Source organism: Prionailurus bengalensis, chromosome E4 (genome assembly GCF_016509475.1).
Source record: "Prionailurus bengalensis isolate Pbe53 chromosome E4, Fcat_Pben_1.1_paternal_pri, whole genome shotgun sequence".
In the NCBI taxonomy this organism is placed as follows: domain Eukaryota; kingdom Metazoa; phylum Chordata; class Mammalia; order Carnivora; family Felidae; genus Prionailurus; species Prionailurus bengalensis.
In genome coordinates this window covers 9980768-10000530 of record NC_057360.1, presented here as the reverse complement: position 1 = coordinate 10000530, position 19763 = coordinate 9980768, and the positions used below count along the sequence as shown (strand labels likewise).

Sequence of the window (19763 nt, the reverse complement as noted above, 5' to 3'; positions counted from 1 at the left end):
AGGTAGTCTAAAAACATATTTTATGAGCTCAGAAGACATATGAAGATACATTTTATGAAGACATATTCTGAACTGAGAGCCTTACTCAGCAGGTCTCAGGCAATGGTGACTACATCCTTTTGGATGACTTTGTAATTTACTACCTTCAGTGAGCCATCACAGACCCACAGGGACAAAAACAGTAACCCCGTTGTTATATACATTCCATTCATAACAAAGAATTCCTTTTTTTCACACAGCTGCGGGGTCAATAGCTATATAGTCAATTAAGCTACAGGATTCCAGCCGAACCATTCAGAAGGACACAATTAGGTGCGATTAGCACAGGCTTTAATCAATGTAAAAAGTCCCACACACTGAAGTAACTTCCCCAGGCCCTCGCGTTTCATGCCTCCACTTTTTACCCTCCCTGATGGTTGAGCAGAGCATCCTACCTGATGGAGATGTCCCAGAAAAGCCTGGGCCTGGGCCGTTGAGATTGCTCCCCCAACAGGCACGGGCTGCTTCTGAAAGTCCAGACCATTGGTTTGTGTGCCTGGAAAGCAAGCACGATAATGTAACTATTAAAAACAAACTCAACTGAAATAAAGCACTAGCCTTCAGTCACCAGCACTGATCAGTCATCAGTTTTGTAGAAGCACTTTCCGAAGTACCTCCCAGGACGAGAGGGATTTAAAAGAAAAACGACATACAGTAAAATGATTTCTCTACTAAAGGGAGGGCGGCGGGACAAATAAACGAACACTAAGCATAAGAAACAGAAACTAAAATATAAAAAATGGATCCCAGCCATAAAGACAGTGTTAGAGCATTTGGAAGTGAATGCAGTGTTTGGGGTCAGAATAAGCATGGCACTTAGAAGGAGGAGATTATTGTCACTATCACTGTTGGGAAGAATGGTAGAAGACAGACTTCTAAAGAGGGACTGAAGTGCTCTTCCGGTCCCCAATTCTCCATATTTGGCATGGACAGAAGAAACCCACTGGTGACTTTGCAAGATGATTTATTCTTAACTTATGCTTTTACTACATGACAATCTCATGGCGAAAGCAACCATTTGCAGAACATTTTTAATAATTTCTTCATTTCCAAAGTATAAACTGCTGCACATGTCTAATTAGCAAGACCTCTGCTGTAACTATCATCTTGTAAAGGTCATCCTGTGCTTTTTAACCACCGATGCTGCAATCAGATGTTAGAAGAGGACGGACTCATTTATGGAAAGACCTATCATCCTAATACTCAAATATTTTTTAAGGATATAATACATGGTTTTCAAACGACAATATCCAGGCATTATTTAGAAATAACCAGAATTCTTTGTACTCAACAAAATATAACAGACTCCAGGAACCTGCAAGAATCACTGAGGCACATGAAGGTGGTACTGACTTGCCATTTCCTACCACTCAAACAACCCAGCTGCCCGTCCTCACTCCTGTGTGTGCACACATGGAGCACACCTGTTGACACCTGTTGGGACAGTACGAGGCAGAACATTAAAGTAGTATTTCTAAACGGCTACTAACTTCTGCCTTTATATACTCTCACTTCTAGCACACGCATCACTTTAATAAGAATGATGAGGTAGATCACACGACTCAAAAGACCTATTTAAGGTTCCCGTGAGGTAATTATAAAAGGAGTGTCCATATATTTGCACCTGCTTAAACCCTCATAGTGTATCGTTCTCTTATGGTTTTTTCCTAAAGTTTCCCATAAATAGGAAATTAAAGAACTACCTAGACATTAACATTTGATCAAGTTAAAAGGGTACATACTTGTGTCAAGTGGTGAGAAACTAGTGTGAAATAAAAGTTAAAGTAATTCATTACGGTCACCTTCATGAGCCACGTACAGAAGTTTCATGATTTTAAAGTGGCACATTTTGTCATTAGCCACTGGTCTCCATCTCCATGCAGAAAATCATTAGTGCTCAATATATATCACATACATGCGTAAGACTGAAAGAGGAGGAGATTTTGAAAAACAGAGACAAGCGGTTAATTGACGCATCGCCAATACAGGAAGTCTTCCAGAACCAAATATTTCACTCTCGTGGAGATCCTAAAAATTCTATACACTGGTTCTACTTGCAAGTTCCCACAAAAATGAGAAGCTTGTGAATCACAAAGCACCATAACACACGACTGACGGATTTCTCTCCTTGGTACAGAGCCTGCCACAGTGGCCTATAAGTAATACTGTTCAGGTGCCCTGTCTCTACCTCTTGAGGGGGGATGCATAAAGGCATGGTATCTAAAGCCAGCAAAGTGAAAGGCCATTCTTAGACAATTCAATTAAACAGAGATAAATTCAATTCAGATAAACAGAGATTTAAGATGCAAAAGCAGGTATTTTTTTTTTATTAAATTTTTTTTTTCAACGTTTTTTATTTATTTTTGGGACAGAGAGAGGCAGAGCATGAACGGGGGAGGGGCAGAGAGAGAGGGAGACACAGAATCGGAAACAGGCTCCAGGCTCTGAGCCATCAGCCCAGAGCCCAACGCGGGGCTCGAACCCACGGACCGCGAGATCGTGACCTGGCTGAAGTCGGACGCTTAACCGACTGCGCCACCCAGGCGCCCCAAGCAGGTATTTTTTTAAGTAAAACTCTGAGGCTCCCCTATAAGGTAAGGGATGGAAGAAAGGAGGTATCACGGGGAAATCATTCTTGTAAAACATAAAGACCTAACCTGGGCTAAAAGGAAAGAAGAAAGAACACACACACACACACACACACACACACACACACACACACGTCAGACTTGAGTATGAAGACGGTACAGGGAGACAGGATGTTGGGAGTCAAACCAAATGTGTGCCGGAGAAAACAGGAACATAAATAAGGAACTGGGGGTATTAACAGCTTGGGAGAGAAGGTGAATTGCGTAAGAAGATTAACATAAGATACACAGAGTTTGAGAAACCCCCAAACAACGTAAGAAAAGTGCCCCAGAAGGCATTTAGAAACGACAGAGGCCAGAGGTAAAGACTCTATAAAGTTGCCACCGGAGCGGTGTTACTGAGGTGAACCTTGGAGATCTTGAATCCAACCTCCTTATTTTACTGGAACAAACAGATTAAGGAATCTTCAGTGAATTATTCAAAATGTCACAGCTAGTTAGTGGAAGAGCCCAGACAAGGACAGGGTCCCCTGCTCATATCATTCACAGGGAAGTGATAGGTGAAATCTGAAGAGTAAAAGTGTCAACCAGCTAAGAGTGGATGTAGAGCAAAGAAGCCTGAAGAGGGCACCTACATTAGGAAATGTAAAGGCAAAGATTAAGCAGTTAGAATACAGAAAAAAAATCCCTTAGGACTAGGGTGCCTCAGGAGCCTTGCAGCCAAAGCAAGCTACAAGGACAGCAGGGCAGTTTACTGCTGTCAAATGGTACAGAAAAAGAGCAAATACTAAGAAATTAAACCAAAGATAATAGATAAAAGGGAATAAAGGAAAGACCAACAATAATCAAAGAGGGAAAAAACCCCACATAATAGAAACACCAACTTGGTTCTTTTAAAAGAACCATATAGACTATAAACTTCTGGTATGACGGAATAAAAAAATAAAAGAGAAGGAACAAATGATTTAAGGATAACAGAAAGAAGGACACAATAAAAAAATGCCGCAGATACGATAAAAGAGGATTATCATGAACCAATAAAATTCATGCCAATGAAAGTAAAACTTAAAAATGGATTACTCTCTAGAAAATATAACTTACCAAGACTGACTCAAGAAGAAAACAGAAAATCTAAAGGGTCCCGTAGTATTTGAATACATTTAATTTGTCAGTAAAAATCTTCCCAAAAGGAAAAATGAAAACAATTTCACTTTGCTTGCTTCCAGAAATCCAAAGGAAAAATAATTCCAGTATTTCACAACTTTTTCAGACTAGGGGGAAAAAGTAAACAATTCCTAACTCACTTTATGAGGCCAGCAGAGTCTCAATACCAAAACCTGACAAAGAGGAGTATAAAAATGAAAAAAAAAAAAAATACATGCCCGTTTCACTCACAAACATATAAAAAAGTATCCTAAATAGTACCAGCAAAAATAATCTAATAAGGTAAAATATTAAGACTGCAATGGACTGGGGGTGCCTGGCTGGCTCAGTCAGCAGAGCATAAGACTCTTGATCTCAGGGTCACGAGTTCAAGCCCCACATTGTATGTGGAGCCTGCTTCAAATAAAGATTAAATTTTAAAAAGACTACAGTGGATTTATTCCAGGAATGCAGGGTTAGTTTGGGGTTAAAAAAATAAAAAAATGTGGGGTGCTTGGTCAGTTAAGCGTCTGACTCTTGATTTCAGCTCAGGTCATGATCTCACAGTTCGTGAGTTTGAGCCCCACATCGGGCTCTGTGCTGACAGCTCGGAGCGTAGAGCCTCCTTCTGATTTCTGTGTCTCCCTCTCTCTCTGCCCCTCACCCACTCACACTCTGTCTCTCTCTCTCTCTCAAAAATAGACATTAAAAAAAATTAAAAAGAAGTTTAAAAATAAATAAATGAGTAAAATAAACACGTTTGAAAAATCAATTAATGGGATTCACCACATTCATTAAAAGGGGAAAACATTATCATCTCAAAGAATAAAGAAAAGCCTTTTCAATTTTCAATTAGAAATTTTCTAACTGAATTAGAAAAATTCAACATCCACTTATGATAAAAATTCTACGCGTAAGAATAGAAAGAAACTTCCTTAACCCTTATAAAGAGTAAAAAGCACTCCCTTTAAGATTAAGAACAAGATAAGTGTGCCAGCTACTGGAAGGCTCAGCCAACAAAACAAGGCAAGAAAAGAAAATACAGAAGTTGGAAAAAAGAAATAAAACGGTCTTTTCAAAAAGATGATTTGATAATGTAAATAGAGTATCCTAAGGAATCTAATGATCTATTTCTAGAATAAGAGAGTTTAATAAGGCTACAGCACACAAAATCTATTTTAAAACTGCTTTCGTACACCAAAAGAAAACATTTCTTACTAATTTTAACGCTTCCAAAAATATACAACTCTGGGAATAAATCTATCAAACTATAGCAAGTCCTAATCAGTAGAAAACTGTAAAACTTTATTTAAAAATTATAAAGAGGGCATAAATAAATGCTCATTTACTAGAAGCCTCAACACAGTAAAGATATTAGTCCATTCCAAACTGATCTATGGAATCAAAGCAATTTCATATGAAAATTTCAACAAGTTTTTTTTTTTTATGTTTACTTATTTTTTAGAGAGAGTGAGTGGGGGTGGGGGGTAGCAGAGAGAGAGAGAGAGAGAAGGAGACAGAGAATCCCAAGCAAGCTCCACACTGTCACTACAAAGCCTGGTATGAGGCTAAAACTCACGAACCATTGAGATCATGACCTGAGCTGAAATCAAGAGTTGGATGCCTAACCTACTGAGCCACCCAGGTGCCCCTCAACAAGTTATTTTCTTTCTCTTTTTCCTTCATTCTCCTTCTCGGGGTTGGGGTGTGTGTGTGTGTGATTGACAGACTGATCCTAAAATTAATTAATTAACTGATTAATTTTAAAGTTTATTTTTTTTAGTCATCGCTACACCCAACGTGGGGCTTGAACTCACAACCTGGAGATTAAGAATCCCATGCTCTTCTGACTGAGCCATCCAGATGCTCCATGATTCTAAAATTTAAGTAGAAGGGCAAAGGGTCAAGATGCTTTAAAAAAAAAAAAAGTGGAAGGACCTGTATTCTTTGAGACATTACGAGTTATCACAGAATGACAATAATTAGAACAGTGCAGCACTTGTGCAGGACGAGCAGGCCAGAGCAGAATCTGGAAACAGAGCCACACGTATCTTTAGACACTTGATACATGACAGGGAGTGCTGCTCGTCATGGAGTAAAGGACGGAGTTTTCAATAGAAGGGTAACTGGGTATCCATTTGGGAAAAAAATGAAATTAGATCAATTCACACCATACAAAAGAGATAAAGAAGAAAAAACGCAAGCAAGCAAGAAAAAAAAGATATTTTCAGAAGGATTAAAGGCTTAAATGTGAAGTACAAAACTAGTACCTTTTCAGAAGACAAACTAAGAGTATATCGTCATAACCTAGAGAAAAGGAAGGATTTGTTTATCGAGACTCCAAAAATGAAGACATACGTTTACTTCAAAACTGAAAGCTCTGTTCATCAAAGGACTACATAAAGAGAATGACAAGGAAAAAAATATTTGTAATACATACAAACAAAGGATTAGTATTCAGAACACACAAAGAACTCGTATGAATCAATTAAAAAAGTTAACCCAATAGAAAAAAATGGGCAAAAACCAAATGACTAGGAATTTCACAAAAGAAGAAACATAGATGGTGCACAAACACTAGAAAAGGTGTTCGGCCTCCTTGGAAACTAGGTAAATGCAAATTAAAATCCAAATACAATACCACTTTACACCCACTAACTTGGCTAAAATTACAAAGGTGGTTAATGTCAAGTTTTGGTGAGACAAATTCTTATTCTCTGTTGGCAGCAATATAAACCAGTACAAATGCTTTGGAAAACTGGCGGCAAACCATAAGAGACTCTGAACAAACTGCGGGTTGCTGGAGGGGAGACAGGCTAAATGGGTGATGGGCATTATGGAGGGCACTGTTGGGATGAGCACTGGGGGCTCTGCTGGGTTCTACTCCTGAAACCAATACTACACTGTATGTTAACTGACGTGAATTTAAATAAATGAATTAAAAAAAAAAAAAGGAAAAAACACGGCTGGCAGTACTGAGTAAGTTCTGGAATAAGTTCAGCAATTACACTACTAAGGAAACTCTGGTGCCTTTCATGCATATGCATCAAGAGATAAGTACAAAATTATCTTATGGCAGTAATGTCTGGAATAGCAAAAGCCTAAAACAACCCAAATGTCCATCACTAATAAAACGGATAGAAAACTGGTGATGTACTCATATAATGGGATATTATATCCAGTGAAAATGAATTATAGACATATGTACTAACTTGGATGAATCTCCAAAACATAATGTTGAACAAAAGAAACCAGTCAGAACATAGTATGATTCGATTTATGTAGTGGGGACAGGTGAATCTAAGTGTTATTTGAGGAAGTAAATACACAGATGCAAAAAATGTGGAAAGAAAAGCAATGTGACCAATAATGCTGAATTCAGGAAGATTGTTCCCTCTGTGACAGAAGAAGCGACTGTGACCAGGGTGGACCTACGCTGGCCCCCTGGGACATGGCAACAGTCTGATTCATGGCCAGAGTGGTAGACACAGGAGTGTTTATACACACATGTTCACGTACAGGATTCTAAGAGTATTACGTTCACATGAAAACAGGAAAACACCCACAGTGACAAAAGAGTTGCAGTGCAATTTCAGAGACACATCCAGATGGCAAGGAGCAAAGGAAAAAGCAGGTGGTAATGAAGCCAAAGTGGTGAGCAGGGGTCCTTCCTTTAGTAAGTGTGGCAGTGGTGGGAGAGAGAGAGGACAGTAGTTGAAAGGGGTGGAGACTGGGGTGGAGGGTGAGGTCTGTGGGCTGATAAACCCACACATACCTCGAGATTTTGAGGGAAGGTTCTATGGGAAGGGATACACTGAAGATACAAGAACAAGAGGAGGTGAAGAGATGAGGCAGGAACTTGAAGGAAATGAGAAGACACAGAATTAAGAGTGAAAAGTGGAGGACCATAGTAATGGAAATGAATTTCTTAAAAGCGAACGCAAAGGAGAAGACGGACCTAGAAACATGTAACGCAGAGGGAGGTGGTGGGGCTCAAATCGGACAGCTACACTTTTCTCAGTAGTCCAAAGGTAGGCATTTTCAGAAAATAAAAACAGGAAAACAGAAAAAAGGTAGAAAGGTTCTAGATAAGAGAAGAGGTTTGGGAATGTTAAGGGATGCGGCAGGGAATCCACCAGAGGTGAGTCCAAGGCCAGCACGGGTTCCAGTGAAGGCCCCGCTGAATGCACGTGGAGTTCAAGAAACGGGGAGTCCTCATCTCCCCGGAAGTTCATTTCTCTCTTCACAACCGGCACTCAAGGATCACATACAAAGACGAAGGCTTCCTTGCTTCAGGAAGAGTTCACGCTACCCAGCTTCACACAGGTTTCTGACTTTCAAAGCCCTTTAAGAAGAGGGCGCAGCTCAAACGCTACCTTTTCACGGTTCCCAGCTCTCTAACCCAAAAGCGAAAATCTGTACCTTCTGTATACTACTGCAACACATTTGGTACTTCTCCAGCATTTTCTGGGGTGGGGAAGGGAGAAAACTGAGCTATGGCACACACAACAATGTGGATGAATCTCAAACATACGATGCTAAGTGAAAGAAGCCAGACTCAATAGCTACCTTGTACGATTCCATTTATGTGGCATTTGGGAAAAGACAACACTGAAAGGGACCATCAAAAGGAATCAATCAACCGCCTTAATTTACACATGAGAAAAACAGAAAAACACACAGAACTATTCCCACTGAAATAACTGAGCTGGATAGTAACTGAGGCCAAGACTGAAATTCGGAATCCCTTGACTCTCTTCTCATTGTTCTTTCTACTAGACCATCCTGTGACCAACGAGTCCAATTCAACACTAATTAGCAAAGAATATTAACCAAGTGGCCAACCAGTAACTGCACTAAGGTCACGCTCATAAGGAGATAGCACATGATGAGGGTATAAGAAATTTGAGCCTTCGGATTTTTTTTTTTTTTTAAGTTTATTTTGAGAGAGAGAGAGAGAGAGAGCGAGAGCGAGAGCGAGCGAGCGAGGGAGGGGCACAGAGAGAGGGAGAGAGAGAATCCTAAACTGGCTTTGCACAGTCAGCACAGAGCCCGAAGCAGGGCTCGAACTCACAAACCATGAGATCATGACCTGAGCCGAACGTTAAGAGCTGGAGGCTTAACCACGAGCCACCCACGTGCCGCAAGCCTTTGGTTTCTACTTCACAGCTTGTTGCTTCAGTAATACCTATTTTAGGATAAGATAACATTTTTAAGTGGATCAGTCCAATTTTATAGCTTATGAAAAATATTACCACATTAAATAAAAACAACTTTGGGCCAGAAACAAAAAGGGGGGTGGGGGGGACTCAAAACAGGAAACAAATCAAAATGCCAAAAGTAGCTACATTAATCTTTATTTTTCACATTATCTATCAAGAGTATTACAACTAGTGATAACAACTTTCACTTTTCCTAAAACAGGCTTCCTTTCCATTTTTCCCTCAATGTCATCTCCAAAGTGATCTCTAAGAGGAGACTGACTTCCGTTATTTAACCTGTGCAGAGTACATCTGTTTTTTTGTAAGGGGAACGGTTCACTCATTTACCCTCTTCCTATTGTTGTTTCTCCATAAATGAACATGGAAATCTACACCCTCTGAACACTAATGTTAAAATGCATAACTGGGACAGGAAACACAACCTAGTAGGGAATAAAGAACGGTGACAGGAGGAGAAGAACGGGGGGGGGGGGGGGGGGGGAGGAAGGAGGAGTCAGAGAGAAAGGTGAGGTGACGCCCTCATAATAGGACCCCAGCACAGATGTCCTCTACGTCTCCTCTATGCTGCACAGTGCCAGGTATTCCTCAACATGCTTCTGGAATCTACTCTTTAGGAAGACTTCAAGGGCCCACCTAGCTATAATATTTCCCCAAAACTTAATGCCTATTCAACCTAGTTTTTCTTAAGTAAGGGCACTTAATCCTTACTTAAGAGATAACATTAATGTTTTTCAAATAGATCAACCCTTTAAGGCCAGTAATTAAAACTTACAGGAATGATATTTTTGTAATCTCTCCAGGATAGAACTATGTCTAAAGGAAACCATGATACTTTAAAAAGAAAAAATCTTTTTTCTAATGTCCATGGCCTCAGATTCTTTTGCTAAATGCATGGAAATAGATTTGTTACTGTGGTGCTCAGACCAAGTATCAGAATCATTCACATCACAAAACAGAATTAAATCAGAGGAAAGAAGTGGGTTACAGAGAACTGAAATTTCTGGAATGCTGGAAAATATTTAGGTATTCTCTAATTTCAAAGGAGGATCAAAAATTATTTACTGTGAGTGGAGACCTAAACGCCGAATATATAAAAGGGCAAGGTATGCTCTTTATTCTCAGATCTATTAAGATCCTCCTTGTAAGCAGAGTGTCATAGGCAGCTGCCTTCCCCCACCCCCACAATTAAGAATGTTGGGGACAGAGGGAAGCTACATTAAATATACTATACCTGTGCTGAGGCTACTTTGCTTCCAATAACATTTAGTATCATTGGCTAATTACATGGGGAACTTAATTGAACTTGCAGTGTACATGATCTCCTCTTACAGTCTGGTCCATCTGTGGGGCCCCTGGGTGACTCAGTTGGTTAAGCGTCTGACTCTTGATTTTGGCTCAAGTCATGGTCTCCTGGTTCATGAGTTTGAGCCCCACATGGGGTTTCGTGCTGGCAACGCAGAGCCTGCTTGGGATTCTCTGTCTCTGTTTCTCTCTCTCTGTCCCTCCCCTGCTCATGCTCTCTCTCAAAAATAAATAAAACATTAAAAAAAAAATCTGGCCCATCTGAGAACTCTATACTACCTTCACTATTTTTAACCTATTCTAATAGTGACTACTTTGGAATATAGATATAGGGATTATTTGGCTGTTTCCAAAATCATTAACCAACCAGGTTGTCCATCTCTACAATTTGAAAGAAATTTCTTTTTTTTTTTCTTTTCTTTTCTTTTCTTTTCTTTCTTTCTTTCTTTCTTTCTTTCTTTCTTTCTTTCTTTCTTTCTTTCTTTCTCTCTCTCTCTCTCTCTCTCTTTCTTTCTTTCTTTCTTTCTTTCTTTCTTTCTTTCTTTCTTTCTTTCTTTCTTTCTGTGTTTATTTATTTATTTTGAGAGACAGTATGAGTGGAGGAGGGGCAGAGAAAGAGCAAAAGAGAATCCCACTGCCAGCACAGAGCCCGACACGGGGTTTCATCTTCTCAACCGTGAGATCATGGCCTGAGCTGAAATCAAGAGTTGGATGCTTAACCGATTGAGCCACCCAGGCGCCCTGAAATTTTTCCTTTCAAATGAACGGTTTTACCTTTATAGGATAAACCTATCATTATGGCAATACACACGAGAGTTATGACTGAATCATCTCCCGTTTGCAGTGAGACTACTGTTTTTGTTTATGTGCATTTTCTGTTTTGCTATAATTATTTAGGCATAAACAAAAACTAAAGAGAACCAAGAATATCATGTAGAAGAAAGATCCTGCTGGAAGAATAAACGCTACATTCAACAAACATTTACTGTGCACTGGTGTGTCAAGTACTGAGGTTAGATAAAGATGAAAACAACACAGTCCTTGCTCTTAATTAGTTCTCAGGCCTATCAATTCATTCATTAAAGAAATACTCACTGAGTACACTGAGTATCTATGTGGCAGACACTGTTCTTGATGCAAGAGATAGAATAGTAAAGAAGAGAGACAGAAACCACGGTTTCATAGAGCTTACATTCCAGTGTGGGGAAGAGACAATAAAAGTGAAAAACACTGAACATCAGATAGGAATAAATGCAATGAAAAAATAACGAGGAAAAGACATAAGGAGTCTGGTGGGGGTGTACCAGTAACCACGGTGCTTTCAGTTTCATACAAAGATACACACACTGTGGCAACTGCCACAACAGATAGGGTGGTCAACACCAGGGTATGTATGACCAGAACACAGAAAGGGGACTTGAAGGGAGAAGAGAACAGGCAATGCTGGGGAAAACTTCCTGGAGGCAACATTTTGGTTGAACCTTGAAGTGGAAGAGATGAAATTAACCTGAAATGGCTATGTGACGGAGGAGAACATCCAACGTTTCCCTACCAGAAGCAGAAGACGCTGTAATACGAAAGTTTACCATCCAGGAATCCAAATGAACAATCTTAGGTATTCTATTAGGTCCTTGGGTTACAAAGATAAACAAGTTATACACCGAAACGACATGGGGCTCACAGTTAGGTATGGGTGACAGATAAGAAAAATTATTATAATGTGAAAGACAAGCACCACAAAGAAGTTATCTACAGAAAGATGGTAGAAGGTACAACACAAACAAGAACAGAGCCACCATCCTCAAACGAAGAAAGGCAGAACGCGGTATTTGCTCAAAGAAAGGTACAAAGTGCTTTGAGAGTTCCAGCGTGGCTCAGAAGAAGGGGAGATGCAGACATAAAGGTGGGCTGGGGTTACAGTGAGGCCTGAACCACCAAGGTAAGAAAAGTGAAAACCTAATGGTTCAGATGTAAACACAGTTTATATTAGCCACTGTTCATCTCATTACTGTAAGACATTCTGACCACGATATCGAGGGAGATACACAAAGACACAATTGGAAAAAAGAGAAAGGATTCCGTTTCTAATATTATTTCCTGAGGAAAAATGAGTGCAGTTTGCTACTTTAAAAGTACATTATTCGGACACGTGGGTAGCTCAGTTGGTTAGGCGTCCGACTCTTGGTTTCAGCTCAGGTCACCTCGCAGTTTTGTGGGTTCGAGCCCCACGTCGGGCCCTGCACTGACAATGTAGAACCTGCAAAGAGAACTCCCTTCTCCCTCTCTCGCAGCCCCTCCCTCGTTCCCTCTTTCGCTCTCTCAAAATAAATAAATAAACTTAAAAAAAAAAGTACATTAAAAAAAAAGTACATTATTCAACCCATTAGGATACCCATAAGAGGAAAAAACACGGAAAACAAGTGTTGGCAAGAATGTGGAGAAACTGGAATCTTTGTACGCTGACTGTGGAAACGTAAAATGGTTCAGCTGCTGTGGAAAAGAGTTTGGTGGTTCTTCAGAAAGTTAAACACAGCATTATTATAGTGACCCATCAATTCCACTGCTAGCAATATACCCAAAAGAACTGAAAACAGGTACTCAAACAAATCTCTGTCCATGCATGTTCACAGCAGCACTACTCATAACAGCCAAAAGGCAGAAACAACCCAAACGTCCATCAACAGATGACTGGATAAACAAACTGTGGTGTCTACATACAGTGGAATATTACTCAGCCATAAAAGGGAGTGAATATCATACAGGCTACAACATGAATGAGCCTCGAAAGCATTATGCTAAGTGAAGGAAGCCAGACACACAAAAGGTCACACAGCACAGGATTCCATTCATAGGAAATATCCAGAATAGGTAAATCTGTAGAGACAGAATACAGAATGGATGGTTGCCAGGGGCAGGGGGGAGAAGAAAATAGACAGCTGCTTCCTGAGTAAAGGTTTCCCTTTGGGGGCGATGAAACTATTCCAGAACTGGATAGAGGCGGTGGCTGCACAAACTGTGAATGTACTTAAATGCCAATGAATTGTTCACCTTACATGGTTAATTTTATGTTCTATACATTTCACCTCAATTAAACAAAAACGCAAACAAATCTGACCATACAAATCTTGCTTCCCTTTGGCTCAAAGGTTGCCCACAGCAACCAGTCTCACCCAGCCAATGGGCTGCTGACACTGTGCTACAGACCCAGTAATGGGGGCCGGGGGGGGGGGGGGGGGGGGCTTCTATTCTAAGCTACTTCAGTTATCAGTGCTTAGAAACCTAAAGCTTCCCTTCCTGGGAATTCTGACTCCTGAATCATCCATTCTTTTTGTACCACTCCCTCCTACTGGTTCCTCTCCTTAACATACAAACGTACTTGACCTCCTCTCCTATTCTTTTCTTCCATTTAATATATAATCACCATCATCATCGTCATGTTCAGAATAAATACTGCCAGTTACTGAGCACCTACTGAGTCACACATCTATTTGCTTTCAATGTATACATTGCTTTTATATAATGATTTATTACTATTGACAGCTAAGAAAACTGTGACACGGAAAGAAACCATTTGCCCAAAGTAACATGACTGGTAAGTGAAAAGACCCAGGGACCTGATTCCAGGTGGTCTGGTTGCAGAGCCCGAGCTCCTAACCACTATGCTGTACAACCTCTCACAGTTTCTGTTCAGAGTGGCCTACATTCATCATTCCCCTTCTTCAGTCATTCACCTCTCTAGCCACAGCGATTTCTTTCTCTACCACTTACCCAAAACCATTTAACAGGCCCCCTAGTAATGACTAACCGTCAACTGCAGAGGTCACAGTTTAAGCTTCCCCCCTGTCTTGACCTCTCCGCAGGACCTGACTACACCAGACACGAGTTCCCCGCACGCTGCTGTCTGCTTCACTGCTGAGCTCCACGGTTGCCCATCAGTCTACTTAACCACCGTCCAGCAGACGTTTGTTTCTGTAACGATGGAAATGTCACCTATGTGTGCTACCCAGTATGGTAGCCTCTCACCACACGTGGCTCCCGAGTGCTAGCAGCGGGGCCGCCATGATGGAATCTGCAACTTAATTTAATTGTAACCTTGACAGCCGTACGCAGCCGTGGCCGTCCTCCCGGATGGTGCAGGGCCCATGCATGGCTCCTCTTCCTCTGCCAGCCCGTTCAGCGCTGTGGAAGAGGTGTGTCCTTGGTTCTTTTCCAGGCTCGCTCCACTCTCTTCCCAGCAGTGTGTTCCTGCTAAGTACTCCCACTCCTACGTCAGCAGCCGGGTTTCTTTCCTAGCCCCGGCGTCAACTGCGCGCTTGTTGGCCTGCAGGCACCACAAGGCACCCCCCATGCAACACTTTCAGAACTTAACGCATCACACCTCATTGTCAAGTCTACTCGCAGCTCAGGCGGTCCCTGCTCTAGAGAATGGCACTACATCTATCCCGGTCCCAGGCCAAACATGGGCACTCGAGTCCCTTCCTGCTTCTTTCACTCCCTCTCCATCTTCTCTCCTCCTCCCACATATGCTCATTAAATCTGACCCCTTGTTTCCACTGCCACTGCTCTACGCCTGAGTTCCATACAATGGTTCTAACTGAAGGAGTAATGAGTTTAACTCTCTTGCTTCAAGTAAGACGTAAAGTATAACAGGGCTAGAAAATTCTTTCACACTTGTTGGGAAAAAAAAAAAAAAGCCCACAAAAAATTAACATGACGGGAAACAAAACTGCCCTCTAAGGGAGGAAGGAGAAAATTATTATTATAAACAATCCCATAATCTCTACCTAAAGGGGCCTTTTAGCAATAAATCCTCTTTCATTAATGGTCCAAATTTCTTTCTTTCTTTCTTTCTTTCTTTCTTTCTTTCTTTCTTTCTTTCTTTCTTTCTTTCTTTCTTTCTTTCTCTCTCTCTCTCTCATTCTTTCTTTCTTTCTTTCTTTTTGGGACAGAGAGAGAGACAGAGCATGAACGGGGTAGGGGCAGAGAGAGAGGGAGACACAGAATCGGAAACAGGCTCCAGGCTCCGAGCCATCAGCCCAGACCCTGACGCGGGGCTCGAACTCACGGACCGCGAGATCGTGACCTGGCTGAAGTCGGACGCTTAACCGACTGCGCCACCCAGGCGCCCCAATGGTCCAAATTTCTATTGGGAGTGAATAAAAATGAAGTGGATACTACCTTTAAAATTCTGTATTTATTCTTAGGTTATCTCTTGGCAAAAGGATCGATCCTTCCTTCCTTCCTTCCTTCCTTCCTTCTTTATTTAATTTTTATTTTTGAGAGAGAAAGAGAGCTGGGGAGAGTGGCCGAGGGGGGAGAGATAGGCTCTTTAAGCAGGCTTCATGCTCAGCGCGGCGCCCGACATGGGGCTCAATCTCATGACCCTGGGATCATGACCTGAGCCAAGGTCACGAGTTGGATGATGCTCAACCGACTGACTCTGGGTTTTGGCTCAGGTTACGACCTCACAGTCTGTGAGTTCGAGCCCCACTACTAGTGCAGAGCCTGCTTGGGATTCTCTCTCTCTGACCCTCCCCTGTTCATGTGCTTTCTCTCTCTCTCAAAATAAAAAAATAAACAAACTTAAAAAAATAGTCTTGAATTAAGATTTGAATTAAATGCCACTTAGTATTCTCACAGCTTCAGTAATTATAGCTCCCTGCTTCATACACCAGAAACAAAAAACAAACAAAAACCCCAAAATTCCAACATGAACCAATGGGGCAGGGCCAGGTCAAGTTTCTCAAAATGCAATGGTCAGAATATTCTAGAAGCCATATCCTGTAACCGGTATCTATCAAACCAAACACCAGAGGAAGATCCATCTTTACTACAGGCATTTGCTTTTCGCTTCTAGACCACAAGCACACTGTATACCCTCCACCTGAGGCTCTCTAGAAGTGCTGCAGCCAGTTTGACTGACCCAAGGAACTGTCCACTATTTAAAACTTTAGGAACTCCAAGGAGGAACTCCAAGAAAAACCCATACTGGTACTTCCACCGTCAGGCTTAGATAAGACCACTCTGGCCAGTACAGAATGTAGTCTACACATTAAAACACATAATAAATTTAAAATAATAATGACAAAAACAGTAAGAATATCAGAAATGGCCCTTGGATAAACGAAGGTTCAGAGGGAAAATAGTCCTTTGGAGTCTGAAATCTGCTACTGCTCTACCATTTTGATGAGAACTTTATGGGAGGCCTGTTCCTCAGCGGATTTCTGAGGCTTCTCTGAAAAAACTGTATTTCCTCTGGAAATGTCTTCCAAAACTCATGCTGGTTGAAGATTTCAAAATTCTTCAATTACTATGAAGAACACCAGGTATATTTACTGGTGCCCTGGTCTTTCAGGATCCTTCTCTTTATCTTGGAGAAAACGGTATCTGCTCAGGCTCCCTTACGAGTATAATTCCCTAATATCAGCTCTGGCACTAATAAATCCCACAGAACAAATATATCCCCGGTTGCTAGAAACTTCTGATAAAATATTTTTGGAATGCAACTTCACAGATGTATACTGGGCTGCATTAATAAAGTATTTGGTCTCTTTAGTTGAGAAAAGCTCTTGACATTACCCTGGGAAAAAAAATCACCTGAATGAAAATTCAGGTAAATGACGACAGAGCTGGGGAGCTGTAGCTCTATCATAACACAGTTCACTGACCACAAACGCATAATCAACAAGTGAGTCAGTTGCTTTGAAATAAGTTTTAATATTTCAAAGCAATTAAATACCACCAAAAAAATAGCGTCTTATATTTAAAGACATTTAAATCTAATGTCATTTTTACCTTAATTATAAAACATAATTACAATAAGCCAATGGTAAGTCTTCAAAGATAACAATAAGCCAATGGTGACGGTAATGGCTGCACTGGAAGTCTGAAGAACTGGAACACTGTCTAATTCCGAGGATGACCAGTGATAAAGGATCTAGAAGTCATATGACACGATGGAAGAAACCCTGAAGGGATCAGAGAACTTCTGGCCAATCTATCTCCTCTTCATTTTACTGCTTCCTCATGCCAAGCATATACACCATCACTACCATCACATTTAAATCCCGTCCAGGCCTCAAAATCCAGTCGAAGCTCCACTTTCTACAAAGCCCTCGTGACCCGCCCCCAGCTAGAAACAAATTCTCCCACGTTGATGTCTCATGGACCGTGGCATACTTCTTATGAATCTTCGATTACATTTTCATCCTATTTTCTGGTTGGAGATGTTTATTGAGAACAAAACTCAATATCTTATTTAGCTTTGGTGTCCTTACAGTGTCTTGCACAAGGAAGACAAAACATAAGGAACAACACAGCTCAAAAGGATAAGAGAATGGCTCTGCTCACGTTTATAGATACGTGTGACCTCTGTAAAGGGATCAAACATCTCTGAGTCTCCACTCCCTGATCCATAAAAAGAGAAAAATAGTGCCTCATATCACTGTTACAAGGATTAACTGACACAATCTATACAAAGTGCTTAACACACCTAGTAAATACTTACTGATAGCCCTTATTGTAATATTACGGTATAAATTATTAGGCTATAATAAATTATAATATTTTATAATAAATTAGCACTTTAAAACAAACGTCAAGTAAATGGAGGAGACTTAAAATATGGCAGTGACTTCCAGAAGAGCTTTCTTTCTTTCTTTTTCTTTTTTTTTTAAAGTTTATTTATTTGAGAGAGAGAGCAAGAGCACAAGTGGGGAAGGGGCAGAGAGAGTGGGAGACAGAATCCCAAGCTGGCTCCACACTGTCAGTGCAGAGCCTGACACGGGGCTCGGACTCATGAATTGTAAGACCATGACCTGAGCTGAAATCAAGACGTGGAGGCTTCATGGGCTAAGCCACCCAGACGTCCCAGAAGAGTTTTCATGTTTTAAAAGGTTTGGAAAATCATTTCAATCTTTATTACTCCTAAGGGCAGAATTCAAAAGACAATAGGTAACAGGGCTATACAATAGAATAAGATGCATCAAAAATTACTATTCCCGGGGCCTTGGGTGGCTCAGTCAGTTGAGTGTCCAACTTCATCTCAGGTCATGATCTCACAGTTCGTGGGTTCAAGCTCCACATCGGGCTTTGTGCTGACAGTGAGGAACCTGGTTTGGATTCTGTCTCCCTTTCTCTCTGCCCCTAGCCTGCACAAGCTTTCTTTCTCTCAAAAATAAACACTTAAAAACAAACAAACAAACAAACAAACACTACTATTCCCTGTCAGTGGATGAGCCCAGGCACAGGGTAGATGACCATTTGTTAGAAGTACTGATGAAAGAAGTTTGCTGATCAAAACTGAGCAAGACTTTAAAATTTGTCCAATATTTCTAACATCAAAAAGAAATTCTTTGGTTGTTTCTACTCATGTTTATAAAACTTAATACAATTTTTTGACTTTTTCAATTGCTATCTATACCACAGTCGATCAGATTTAATTCAGAATAAAGTAGTGTATGAGGCAGAACAATGGCCAAAGAGGTCTACAACCTAATTCCTAGAAGCTATGAACAGTTACCTCACACAGCAAGAGGATTTTACAGATCTGATTAAAGGTCTTGAGATGGCAAGATTATGCTCAAGTATGTGGGTAATCATAACGTTCCTTATAAGAGGAAAGGGAGGGGGTGCCTAGATGGCTCAGTCCGCTAAAAGTGTCTGACTCTTGATCTCAGGGTCTTGAGTTCAAGCCCTATGTTGGGCTGCACGCCCTACTTAGAGGCGGAGGTGGGGAAAGAGGGGGTCAGTGAGAGAGAAGATGTGATGATGGAAGCAGGAGTCAGATGGACAGACTGAAAGACCTGAAGAGACCTCACTTTCAGCGCTGAAGGCAGAGGACGATGCCACAAATCAAGGAATGTAGGGGGCCTACAGAAGCTAGAAAAGGGAAGAAAGTGGATTCTCTATAGAGCCTCCTGAAGGAATGCAGGCCTTACAACACCCTAATTTTAGAACTCCTAACATCCAGAACTGTAAAGATAATAAATTTGTGTTGATTTACTCAACAATTTTACTACTAGTTATATCCTCCAAAGAACTGAAAAAACAGCGACTCTAAGATACTTGTGCACCAACGTTCACTGCAGCTGTAGCTAAAAGGCGAAAACAACCCAGCCGTCTATCAATAGACAGAGAAATAAAATGTGGAATATGCACACAATGGAAGATTATTAAGCTACACATGCTATAACATAACGAACCTTGAAAATATGTTAAATGAAGCAAGTCTGACACAAAAGAATATTGTATGATTCCACTTCTATAAAGTATCTAGAAAGACAGAAAATAGATTAGAGGTTACCAAGGGCTGGGCGGAGAAGAAATGAAGAGCTATTGCTTCCCCTAGGGGAAATATCCTTGGCAGTATCCTTGTCCAATATACTATAAGAAATATCATTACTATTCTCTTATCCAGATGCATAATTTTGTTGAGAGGAAATTATTCTGGCAAAATAATCCAATCTTC

The 19763-nt window shown here is 40.9% G+C and overlaps 1 protein-coding gene across 3 annotated transcripts in view; it reads right to left on the bottom strand.

Annotated features, from left to right (window-relative positions):
* POU2F1 (POU class 2 homeobox 1) overlaps positions 1 to 19763 on the bottom strand; it is a 188034-nt gene that overhangs the window by 53392 nt on the left and 114879 nt on the right. For all 3 annotated transcript variants that reach the window (XM_043568234.1, XM_043568236.1, XM_043568235.1), the window contains exon 3: positions 435 to 535. In XM_043568234.1, the coding sequence (XP_043424169.1) occupies positions 435 to 535 (101 nt within the window). The remainder of the gene's footprint in view (positions 1 to 434; positions 536 to 19763) is intronic.